The following is a 13,430-nucleotide window of genomic DNA, read 5'->3' on the forward strand; positions in this document are numbered from 1 at the left end:
TGATAGCCATTTTGACAAATATCTTTGAAACTTAATAATTTTTTTGAGACTTACTACAATATAATGCTTTATCAATTATCAAATTTGTTCCTCTGAAAAATAATAAGTTAACTTTTTTGGAGCCTTCAATTAATCTTGTACTATCAGATATAGTATTAACATTGGCTTCTTTCATCACCAAATAAAAGAAATATTTCTTATCTCTTAAAATAGTATGTGTGGTAGCACTATCTATAAGACATATATCATCGTAACTGATTTTGGATCCAATTGATGATTGGGAAATTTTCATATTCTCCAAAAAAAAACATACTATGAAATTTGAAAAACTAACATAAGAAATTGCATTAGAAATTTAGAAATTAGAAATACGTAGTACTTCAATAAAACAGAAAAACATAATTGCAAATAAAGAAAACAATAACTTTCTTTATATTTATTCTCCAATAAGGTGATCAATTCTTCAATCAATATCCTCATAGAAATCTTCAGCTCTCAAATGGGTAATATCTGAGAGTCCTTTAAAGTCATCATCTTTGTAAGCAAAGTTTGCCTCATTATCATTATATCTATTTGATGGAGCTGCTTCATCATCATCACCTCGAAAGGTTAAGTGTGCTTTCACGTCATTTTCTTTTCTTTTAAGGGAAGCTTGATAAAGTTTGACAAAATGATTAGTCGTACGACAAACACGTGCCCAATGTTCTTTCATACCACATCGATGACAAATATTAACTTTACCCTTTGAAGGATTATTTTGAGAACCTTTATTATTCTTTTATTTATTTTCATCATCATGACAATAATTATTTTGTCCTCTACCACGTCCACGACTATGACCTCAATCACGATAATAATTTTGCCTTATTTCAGGCTCATTATGCGCTACTACAACACTCGCTTCAGGAAATGGAGCAGATCCAGTGGGACGAGCTTCAAGATTTTTCATTAACAAAATATTATTTTGCTCTGTCACAAGTAGGCATGTAATCAATTCAAAATATTTCTTAAATCCCTTTTCACGATATTGTTGTTGTAGCAATACATTAGAAACATGAAAAGTGAAAAAAGTTTTCTCTAGTAAGTCCTCATCAGTAATGATTTCTCCACATAATTTTAATATTGAACTTACTTTATGAATAACAGAATTATACTCAACTGCGGTTTTAAAATCTTGAAACCGAAGGTGTATCCAGTCATATTAGCTTTCAGTAATACCGTCAATTTTAGGTGGAGATATCGATCCTTAAAGTTGACCCATAATTCGAGTGGATCTTTCATAGTTAAACATTCAGTTGAAAAATCATAGCTTTTGCCTTATCTTGACGATGCGTTATTTTCTTGTTTAATAGTATCCCAAGACCTCTAGCGTCAAGTTGAATTTCAGCATCAAGGACCCATGATAAATAATTCTTTCTGGTAATATCCAGTGCCACAAACTCAAGTTTCGATAAATTTGACATAGTGAAACCATCATAAAAAGATTAATAAGTTAGATATAATGATATTTTCAAAATAAAATACCCATCTCAAATAAATTTAAATAGAATCATATATTGTTAATAGACTATTGTCAAAAGTTGATTTCCTTTAGCAATTCATATTTTTTTTTTGTGTGTGTTTAGAATCTGAAAATAAATAATTACATAATAAATACGTACCTTATAAGGGATCTCGTACTAATAACGTGTTGAGAATAAATACACTATAATAAACTAAAATGAAAAGGAAGGAGAGAGAGATGTATAGATATAAGAATATGATTTTATTTTTCTTTTGGTGTGTTTTTACAATGTAAAATAGAATATGTGAATGATATCCACAAAAGAAATAACTTGTTTACATGCTACAATAATATGTGTAGTATGTATAGTATAATATGTGAACATCCGCAAAATAACTTATTTACAATATTTATTACTACTATTAATAAGAGTGAAGAAGCAGGCAACTCTTCGTCAACATACCTGATTCTTCACCTGCTTCAGCTGTTCTGTGATTTTACTATATTATCACTAATTAATTATTTTAAGTTATTTATATATAAGAAAATTAATAATACTTAATTACTAGTATTAATAAGAGTGAAGAAGCAGACAACTCTTCGTCAACATGCCTGCTTCTTCACCTGTTCTATGATTTTACCATATTATTCCTAATTAATTATTTTAAGTCATTTATATATAAGAAAATTAATAAGACTTAATTAAAAAATTACTACTATTAAAAAGAGTGGAGAAGCAAACAACTCTTCATCAACATGCCTACTTTTTCACCTACTTCAGCTGCTCCGTAATTTTACTATATTATTCCTAATTATTTATTTTAAGTCATTTATATATAAGAAAATTAATAATAGAAGCAGACAGCTCTTTGTCAACATGTCTGCTTCTTCACCTGCTTCACTTGTTCCATAATTTTATTATATTACCCCTAATTAAGTATTTTAAGTCATTTATATATAAGAAAATAAATAATACTTAATGAAAAAAATTATTTTACTTTACTATTATTAATAAGAGTGAAGAAGCAGACAACTCTTCGTCAATGTGTCTGCTTCTTCACCTACTTCAGCTGCTCCGTGATTTTACTATATTATTCCTAATTAATTATTTTAAGTTATTTATATATAAGAAAATTAATAATACTTAAGTAAAATAGACATTTATCACATGTCTATTTCAGCTGCTTCAATCGTAGTTTTATTATATCACCTTAAATTAATTATTATAAGTCATCTAGGTATTAAAAAATTAATAATATTTAATAAATAATAAAATATATATAAATGATAAATCAATTCTTGATGTTTTAAATTAATAGGACATCTTATATGAGACTTATTTAAAAAAATTCACAGGTATATTTGCTCTATAATTTTACTATATTACCTCTAATTAATTATTGTAAGACATTTACTTATAAGAAAATTAATAATATTTAATAAAAAAGGGTAAAATAGACATTTATGACATGTCTACTTCAGCTGCTTCAACCATAATTTTACTATATCACCCCTAATTAATTATTATAAGTCATTTAGGTATTAAAAAATTAATAATATTTAATAAAAATAAAATTAACATAAAATGATAAATTAATTTTGATGTTTTAAATTAATATGACATCTTATATTAGACTCATTTAAATTTTTAATTTTTGTATATCACTTCTAATTAGGTATTATAAGTCATTTAGTACATATCTACTTCGCTGCTTCAATCATAAAATTTTGTTGACTCTCGAATTTATTTCAGTACTACTTAAATTGGAATACAAGAAAGAGTATTATAAATCATAATAATTAAAAACTTAAATTATTTTAAGAATATAATTGAATATCAATGCCACAAAAATTTGGATAAGAAGAGTAACATATATTATTTGAAAATTACATAAAAAATATTATAAATTACAATAGCTAACAATTTAAAATATTTAAAAACATATTAAGAATCTGATTGATTATCTAAATTATATTTGTCTCACGTAAATTCGGGATAATTTTGATATTTTATAATTTACATATTTTAGTGTTTTAATTTAATAATTTGTTAATCCAAATGATGTTTTCAAATTTAACTTGTTTTAAAAATTTAGTACTTTGTTTATTTTAATTTGCTTACTTTATTTTGGTAAAATATTCTATATTTAAAAATTATACAAAAAAAATAATTATAAGTCATAACTATTAACATCTTATAATATTTTAAAAACATATAGCAAAAAATATGATTGACTTTTGAAATTCTAATAATATCACATAAGTTGCGATAAAGCAAGTAACATAAATTATTTGGAGTTACATTAAAAGATAATAAAATCATAAAGATTAACTACTTAAAATATTTTACAAAATATATTAGTAAAAAAAAATTTGATTGACTCATTAAATTCTAAAATTGGAACAAAGCGAATAACATGAATTACTAAATTACATAAAAGATACTATAAATCACAATGATTAGTAACTTAAATTATTTAAAAATTTATATTAATAAAAATTTGATTGACACTCAAATGCTATTTATACTACATATATTAAGATAACGTAAATAACATATATTGGGTTCATGCTGATACGGGCTACGTATCTAGTTTTGATATAAGGGGAGAAACATATTTTTCACTAGTCAAAACATAATCGAATAAAACGGCAGTAAAATAGGAAAGTGACCACAGCATACCCAAAAACATTTTCACCTTAATCTTCGATTTAACTCTCAAACAAATTGATTTCCATTTGCTTTCCTGTTTTTTTCTTTTTTTTAATTTAAAGCCGTACGCCTTTTCTCTTCGTCGATTCGTTTTCTCGCTCGCTTCCCAAAGTAAGTTCATCTCTCTCTATTTGAATTGGTACCAATTCATTCACCCATTATTGTTATCTCATTCATTTTTTGTTTTGTTTTTTTCATATTTGATTGATTGATTTATTAGATCTTGTTTTCTTCATTTTGGTGTATGGATGTGTGTGATTTTTGATCTATTCGTATTGTTCTGATTGGTGTGATCTTGCTGTTCTTTTTTATTGAGAAAATGCTCTATGGCGGAGACACACCCGAACTTTTGGAGGGTCCTATTGACTAATTAAAATCATATTTTTGAGTGTTACGTTGCACATACATGACATAACACACTGAAGGGTCCATGTAGGCACTAAGATTGTCAAAAATCTGGTTTTAGTTAATCCAGGGTAATAGATCCTCCTAAAGTTCGGGTGTGTTTCAGCCTTTTTTTCCTTTTTTATTTGGATTTGATGTTAAACATGATTTTGTTAAGAGTGCTATTTTCTTATTGATTTTGGAGTTTATTGTCTAAAGTCGGTGTTTTTTTTCAATGATCATCGTTCTTGCAAGCGCATCCAAGGGTGTGGCTTAGTGCTTTAGTGAAGTTGGGTTGAGCACCCTGAGATCCCAGGTTCAGTTCCCAATATAAACAAACGCTAGGTGATTTCTTCTCACCTGTTCTAATCTTTGCGGACAGAGTCACCTGGTACCTGCTGCTAGGGGTGGGCATGGTATGGTTCGATATTTTAAACTTCGGTATGGTAACGTCGGTTTTCGGTATCTACAAAAACAATACCATTACTATACCAAATTAGTTCGGTATGGTTCGGTATTTTTTAATTCGATTTCGGTATTTTTACGGTATGGTAATTCGGTAGTCATACTTTATTTGATTTCGACTTACATATATTCATATAAAAATCCTATAACTTTAAACTTTGAAAACGTCTCAATCATATAAGACTAACAACTATCTTTGTTAATCAATTACACAAAAAGAACATTTCAATCATGATTGAATAGTCCAAGATGCAAACTCTGAACAACATTACCTAAACTTAAGCATAATACTCCTAAATAATAAGCATCCCAAAAAAATTATTTCTGAATAAAAGTTACTTCTGTGTTCAATTGGCTAATGGATCATATATAAATATATTTAATAATTTTAAATATAGTATATATGGGTTTTATACATTATTAAAAAACTTCGGTGCGGTATACGGTATTTCGGTATTTATTGCATAAATACCAAATACCAAAATAATTTAAAGCTCCTACCAAATACCATAACATCCATACCGCGGTATAAAAAATTTCGATTTCGGTATGGTATTCGGTATATACCATACCATGCCCACCCCTACCTGCTGCTGGTGGGAGGTGGCAAGGTATCTCGTGGAACTAGTCGAGGGACAGGCAAGCTGGCCCGGACTTCACGGTTCTAAAAAAGAATCGATCTTCACAAAAACAAATCCCAATAGAGCCAAATACTAATGACTTCTTGTGTTTTTATGTCGTCCTTGTATTTATTTCTATGTTTTCTTTCTTGTTTGTCGGTAATTATTTGAAAAGAAAGAAATAAATTTACGCACCCAAGGGTGTGGCCTAACCCAAGGGCGTGGTCTAGTAGTTCAACGAAGTTGGGTTGAGCACCATGAGGTCTCAGTTTCAATTCCCAACAGAGATAAACGCTATGTGATTTCTTTCCGTCTGTTTGTTGTAGCCTTGGTAGACGAAAATTACCTCGTACTTGTTGGTGGTGGTGGAAGGTGGCAGGCATCCCGTGGAGGTGCGCGCAAGCTGACCCAAACACCATAGTTATTTAAAAAAATATTCGTTCTTGCACACATTTCCACTTATTCCATATGTTAGCTGATACCTCCCCATTGCACTGGTAGCTTCTACCTCTCTGCATGGAGCTGCTAGCCTGCTACCTCTGATGGCGGATCCAGGATTTTCATTCAGGGGTTTTGAAAACTAAAGCAGTCCTGAGAATAGAACCTTGGATGTTGGGGTGCATTCCAAATGTCCCCGGACGTTGAGCTAACCTTTTGCATGTTGGTTAGGGGATTCACAATTTAAATATGTACATAACCATAGAAAATCTACCTTGTATAAACAGTGTAATGTTTGACGAGGGGTTTCGGGTGAACACCCTCTTCAACCTGGGCTTGAACAGATAGGAAGAAACCACCTGGGACCTAATGTTTGCCAACCCACTTCATTGACCACTAGGTGTCACAAGCTTGGGTGCTATAATGTTGGTATTTGATACTCGGGACTGTTTTAATTCTTTGTTAATAAAGACAATGAAAAAAAGGTTTCCTGATGGGAAGTTTTTTCTTTTTTGGGGTTGGAGCTTTGATAGTGGAACGTCTTGTTGGCTAGCTTAGTTACTCAAACAAGAGAATTCTTATCTGATTATTAATACCTATAAGGAATTTGTATTTCTGTTTCTGTTCGTCAAGTAATTTGCACTGCCATTTGATGCCTAAAAGCACATGTTAATGGAGCTAAATTGGCTCAAGGATTAGATATTTCGGACAAGGTAGTGAAAGACGCCGAGCTTTATTTATGTGAAGTATGTCTATGATATAAGCATGGATGTCAATCGCAGCTCCTGTGGATCTTGCATTTGTTTTCTCTGGTTCGAGTATGCCATGAAATCAATACATGTTGTTGGAATGTCAGTTGCTGTTATACATTTCATATTTATGACTGAGTGGAGTCCATTGGTCGTGAAGGTGTACATTAGCCCGTGAAATATACATTTCGGAAACATAGCCGTAGGTGTGATTTAGTGAATTCTTCTTCTTCAAATGTTTATGTGTTGAGATGTTTTTGTTGAGTAAATATGAATTAGACTGTAGTTTTTTCATTTCTTTTTTTAGAAGTTCCGGACTTGCAACTAGAGATTATAATTGGACACGTAGTGTGCTCAAAATGCTAACAGTTCTTATGCCTGTTAGATACTGAGACCATGTGCTAAGAAAAATACTGCTGGCTTGATAATCACTGTTTTTTTTCCCTTCTCCTTTTACACTTATCCTTTTATTCATCAAGAAAAAGAAATGCTGTTTAATATTATCTTTGGGCAATTATCAGCACGTAAATTATTAGGCACTCTAGTTGTTGGACTGAATATAATCAGCAAACTTTGTAAATAATGTTGGTATATTGGATATTTGTGAGACGTGTTTCAAGATGCGGGATGTATCCATATTTTGCTGTTCTTGATATGTAGTTACATGAACCTGTTTGATTCAAAGATGGAAAAAAACATGGAGCTTATAATAATCTTTAGAGCCTATCGGAAACAGCCTCTCTACTCCCTCGGGGGTAGTGGTATGGACTGCGTACATTTTACCTTCCCTAGACCCCACTATGTGGGAATATACGGGGTTTGTTGTTGTTGTTGTTGTAGAGCCTAAATTTATGTGCAAATTGCACCCAAGTCGGTCTATCTTTGTGTGTACTTATGGTTAGCTTATTCTGTCTATGTTGTACTGGGCAAGCATCACCTTCGCGATACATTAACTTCTTAACCATGGAAGGAAAAGGGGGTGGGGGGAAGAAGAGTTGGAGTATCATTGCTTCTCAATGCACTGTCGATTTTCTTTTTGGTCAATACCCATCCCTATTTGTATTAAATATTAATAGATTGAAAGGTCTTTTACTAGTACCTTCAAAACAATAGGCATGTGGTTCATATTCTACTTTCTGATTGATTGGTCGTAGTCTTGAGTCTCAGCCATCTTCTTTCCAAATATTTGTTTGATCGACATCTTTCTTGCATTAAATAGTCTTGGGTCTTTGCCATCTTCTTTCGTGGTTGTGTGATCGATTGACATCTTTTTGCATTAGAGGAACACTTCGCTTCTCACTTCTTCTCTTTGCTCTCTATCGATGAAAGATCAAAATATGTCCTGATACCGAAAGGACCCATGCTAAAGAACCTCTTTTATGCTTGTTAACCTTGCTAGTTAAACACCCATGTTATTTTATTTGTCGTGAGATTCATCGCTTACAATTTTACTGAATGATGCAGGATGTCAGAAACACCCTTCTATCCCCGAGAAAAGCTTGTCGAGAAGCAAAAGTATTTCCAGAGTGTTCACAAGTATACACACCTGAAAGGTCCCGTAGACAAGATTACCTCAGTTGCCATTCCACTTGCTTTGGCAGCTTCAGCTACGTTCATGATTGTGAGTTTCTATCATATTAAATGGTTGACTCATTTCTTTGTTTCGTGGTATCAACTTTAATCCGTTCTTGTATATGACGTTTCAGGCCAGGGGGATCTACAATATGTCTCATGGCATTGGCAAGAAGGAATAAAATGGTGGCTTCTGCGCGATCATTCCTAGGGAAACTCAAGCATAGAAGAGATTGTTCGTGTTTTTTCACTTTGAAATTTTTTGATGTTCTGAAGCTAATAATTGGTTAGATGCAGACAATGCAGCCTACAGAGATATCGTTGGCCTATATCCAATACATTGCTTTTCTGTTTTGGGATTTACCGCGTCCATTGAATTGACGCAGTTCATCTATTGACTGCCATTATTTGAAACATTGCTCAAATTCTTTATGAAATGCTACTGTTTAACAATGAAAGCCTCTTTGTCGAAACTTGTGAGCAGCCATATGAAACATTGCTCTAAATATAGGCATGTTATGTCCTGTTTGTGGAAGGTGTGCCCACAATTGCTTCAACGATTGCGTGTTCCGCTTTCATGAACATTGTGTCTTGATCCTTCTTGAAAGCGCGAACACAGTTGGTGGTTTCTGAGCCTATTTGAAACTGCCACTATGGTTGATCAATCATGATCATGGTTGGCTCGGAACACAATTGGTTTCTGAGCCTATCTAAAACCGCGACTATAATCATGATCATGGTTGGCTCGGAACACAGTTGGTTTCTGAGCCTCTCTGAAACTGCGACTATGGCTGATCAATCATCATCATGGTTGGCTCGGAACACAGTTGGTTTCTGAGCCTATCTAAAACCGCGACTATGGTTGATCGATCATGATCATGGTTGGCTCGGCGCTCCTGGAAATCCACTTCCCCTTCATTCCACCATTAGTGTCCTAGTAGTTCACTTGCCCTTTCTTTAACCATTAGTATCCTTGAAACTGTTTCTTTTTGTTTCATGCGTTATTACGACTTTGATTATTATTCTTGAGCTGGGGGTCTATCGGAAATAACCTCTCTACTTCTTCGGAGGTAGTGGTATGGACTGCGTATATTTCACCCTCCCCAGACCCCACTATGTGGGAATACACGGGGTTTGTTGTTGTAGTATCCTTGAAATTGTGGCATTTCAAAAGCTTGTGCTTGCTTCACGCTTGACCAACTCTTTCCGGGGCGTTTTTTCTTGAGTCGAGAGTTTACTGGAAACAACTTGTCTATTTTCAAGGTAAAGATAAAGTTTGCGTATACTCTATCCTGTCCAAACCTTTGTGACTACACTCGGCAATGATGTAATTTTATAAAAAATTTACTGGCTTTACTACAATATCCCATTCCTCATGCTCCACCTAAAAGAGATAGAAACCTTATGCCCCCTCATGTGTAAAGCTAAAATGGTTTGTGCTATTGAAGTACTCCCTCCGTTTATTTTTATTTGTCCACTTTTCTATAGGCACATGGATTAAGAAGCAGTAAATGATAAGGTTAATTTTAGTTACCATATTATTTTTTGAATTTAATAAATTTAGAAGCCATTTTGTAGGGTGTATTATTTTGATAATCCATGCGTTAAAGTATAGTATTATTTAATACATTGTTTGGTAACAAATTTGAAGCAATGCATAACTAATACATGGATTAATTATCAGTGGCGGTTCCAGGAATTCAAGGTTGTGGGTGGTTAAAATTTTTTATAAAAAATAGTATGTAGCTATACGGATTCGAACCTAGAAAACTGGATATGGGAGTCACATCCTCAAGCCACTGCACCTAACCATATGTTTGTTCACTGGGTGTTTTTTAATAAATTATACAATTTATTCTGTGTTTCTTATATAATTATACCTAATCTACGTCGAGTTTTATGAGTGCCGAAGCACCTCAAAATTACACATGGGTCCGCCCCTATTAGTTATGTACCTTAGATGGTATTATAAGGTGTATAACTAATACAATTCAGGGGTCGTTTGATAGAGTATATTGGAAAAATTAATGCATCCATTCATTAATGTGTATTGTTAGTACCTTGTTTGATACATTTTTTAGCATATGTATAACGCTCTATTGTGTATTCAGGTGTATATTAGTAATACACATCATTTTCTATGTATTAGCAATACAATGACTCTAACACATGCATTAACTTGTTATATGACATTATTACCCCTCAAAATATTTTTCCACTTCCTTTTCCCACCATTATCACATTTCCAATTCCTTCCCACCATTTCTAAAAAGTTGACCTCTCTCTAGTTGTAATTTTCCACTAAAAAGAGAGGATTCTTTGTCATATTATATTCCCCCAATTCTTTCCTTTTCAATAATATTTGCTTTTATATTCAAATAAGTTGGTGTATAATACGTGGGTAATTCGTGGAAATAAGTGAATCTCTCAATGTTAGTCTTGTTCACTTTGTGAGAAATTTTTGGGAATGGCTGGATCTCTCGTCTACTGTCTGCACCAAGCAAAACAATGAGTTGTCCATTTCCAGATCAAGAGAAAAAAAAAAATTAAACCAGAAAAAAAATGACTACAATAATTTTAGCTGAGACGAAAAACATCTCCCTTGGGTACTCTTGGTGCTGCTTGCTAATATTGGTTGTATTTTCTTCTATATGTTGAAAAGAAAGTGTAAAAGGAAGGGTATTTTGGTAAATAAATATTTTTTATAAAAATTATGTAAATATATATTAACTTTAATATATCATACCAAATGTTGTATGAAAAATAATGTTTGTAATCCTTATGTTGTATAAGCTTATATCTTGAAAATCATTGAAACTCTTGGAGAGTTTTCAAAAAACTATAGATTATTTGTTGACATGAAAAATATATCGAATTGAATTGGTTCTGAAGTACCATATCTTAAAGAAATTGGTCTACTAATGTATCCTGCAAATACTACAATAGCTTTTTTTGATTAATTGTTAATAAGGTATAGTTCTACTCCTACTAGGAGACATCGAAGGCATAATATAGCTTCTTTTTTTGATTAATTGTTAATAAGGTATAGTTCTACTCCTACTAGGAGATATCGAAGGCCTGATATAGCTTTTTTCGATTAATTGTTAACAAGGTAATATAGCTCTACTCCTACTAGGAGACATTGAAGGCTCGATATAACTTTTTTTGATTAATTGTTAACAAGGTATAGTTCTGGTCCTACTAAGAGACATCGAAATGAGATCAAACACATGATGTTATTATATTCTAAAGATTGCAGTCTTGATCTTGATCTTGTTGATTATGCTGATGTTGAGTATTTATTTAACCCGCATAAATCTTGATCTCGAACATGCAATGTGTTCACATGTGGAGATACTGACATATCTTGGAGCTATACAAAGCAGTTTATCATAGCCACTTCATCGAATTATGTTGAGATAATAACTATTCATGAAGTAAACCATGAGTGTGTATGGTTGAGGTCCACGATACATTTCATTCCTGAAAAATGTGGTTTAAAATGTGACAAAGTATCCATGATTTTTGTACGAGGATAATGCAGCATGCATAACACAACTTAAGGGAGGGCTCAAGGAGATAGAATGAAACACATTTCACCAATTTTTTTTTATGATAACGTAGACATTCACTATATATGATAATAAATAAAATAACCTTTTTGCTTTTCTTATTTTGCACTAATGTTATTAGTGGGTATTATAATATGCAATTCATTTATTGGTAAAATATGCAATTACCTCTCAATCACTTTTATTTATCACATTTTATTTTTGATAATTAAATTATATAAATTTTGATTGGCTATTTGAGATTTTTTTTTTTTCATGAAATTAATACTTCAAGAATATTGCAAGTCATAGTAATTTTCATATAGTTTTCAAGTATCTAAATTTTTTTTAAAAAATATTAAATTAATTTTTATTCAATTTAGCTTCTAAGATTATCAATCAACATTCATAAAGCAAAGTTTGACAAGTAAAAGTGAACATAAAAGTAATTTACTTTTGAGAGAAGACTAAAAATACTCTTTAACTATCAATTTTTTGGATTACACGGCTACATAGAATGGAGATAGTTCATGTATGAAAAAAAAGTTAATAAATAGTTTGGGGGTGTAAAACTCATTGAGAAAAATTTAGGGATTCTTTTGGTCATTAAGTGCCTGTTTGGGATTGTTTATTTTTCAAAATAAGTACTTATTTTGAGGAAAATTTTTTTTTTTAATAAAGAAGGGTGTTTGATAAATTTGCAAAAGTCCTTTTAAAAATAAGCAGAAATAGTTTTTCTATTTCTGGGAATAAGTAGAAAATTTATGCTTTTCAAAAAAAGCAAAAGCAGAAACAAAAAATTATTTTTTATGACAACAATATTCCTATCACACACACATATATATAGTTTAATTAATGTTTGATTTTTAAAATGTTACATTTCATATTCACTTACAATTATTTATAATTTATATATTGTTATTTTATTTTCACTCACTTTCTTTAAATAAATTTTAAAATATCATTGATAATAAAGACTAGAGAATATATAATTTTTTATTTTTTATTATTAATGATAACAATTGACAAATGAATCAGGTTATAAGATTATATTTTGACAATACATGTAATTTTTTCTTGAATATGTATTTTTAAATTAATAATTTATGAAAAATGACATTTGTTATAATGTAGTGTGTGTATATATATATATATGATTGCTTATTCGTAGTAAATTTTGATATAGTTAAAATATATTTAAAAAAAAAGATAACAAATAATAAATTCAATTTTATTTGAAATATTTATTATCATTTAAGTATACGTAGATAAATGTGGTTACTTAGTTTTAGAATTGACACGGTAAAAATATATCAAAAAAAAAGATACCAAATAACAGATATAAAAAGAAATTAATTAAAAATATTATAATAGTTATTTAAAATAAATTTTCTCGATGAATTGATTTTAGTAATAAATACCTATTAATATATA

General features: G+C 31.0%; 1 protein-coding gene across 1 annotated transcript; it reads left to right on the plus strand.

Moving 5' to 3' along the window:
* Positions 1–4,136: 4,136 nt before the first annotated feature.
* LOC107848470 lies at positions 4,137–8,898 on the plus strand. Its single transcript, XM_016693242.2, has 3 exons — positions 4,137–4,328; positions 8,338–8,494; positions 8,580–8,898. The coding sequence occupies exons 2-3, from the start codon at positions 8,339–8,341 to the stop codon at positions 8,625–8,627; spliced, it is 204 nt and encodes a 67-aa protein (XP_016548728.1). The 5' UTR covers positions 4,137–4,328; position 8,338; the 3' UTR covers positions 8,628–8,898.
* Positions 8,899–13,430: the final 4,532 nt, after the last annotated feature.

This window comes from Capsicum annuum, chromosome 11, assembly GCF_002878395.1.
Source record: "Capsicum annuum cultivar UCD-10X-F1 chromosome 11, UCD10Xv1.1, whole genome shotgun sequence".
Classification (NCBI taxonomy): Eukaryota; Viridiplantae; Streptophyta; class Magnoliopsida; order Solanales; family Solanaceae; genus Capsicum; species Capsicum annuum.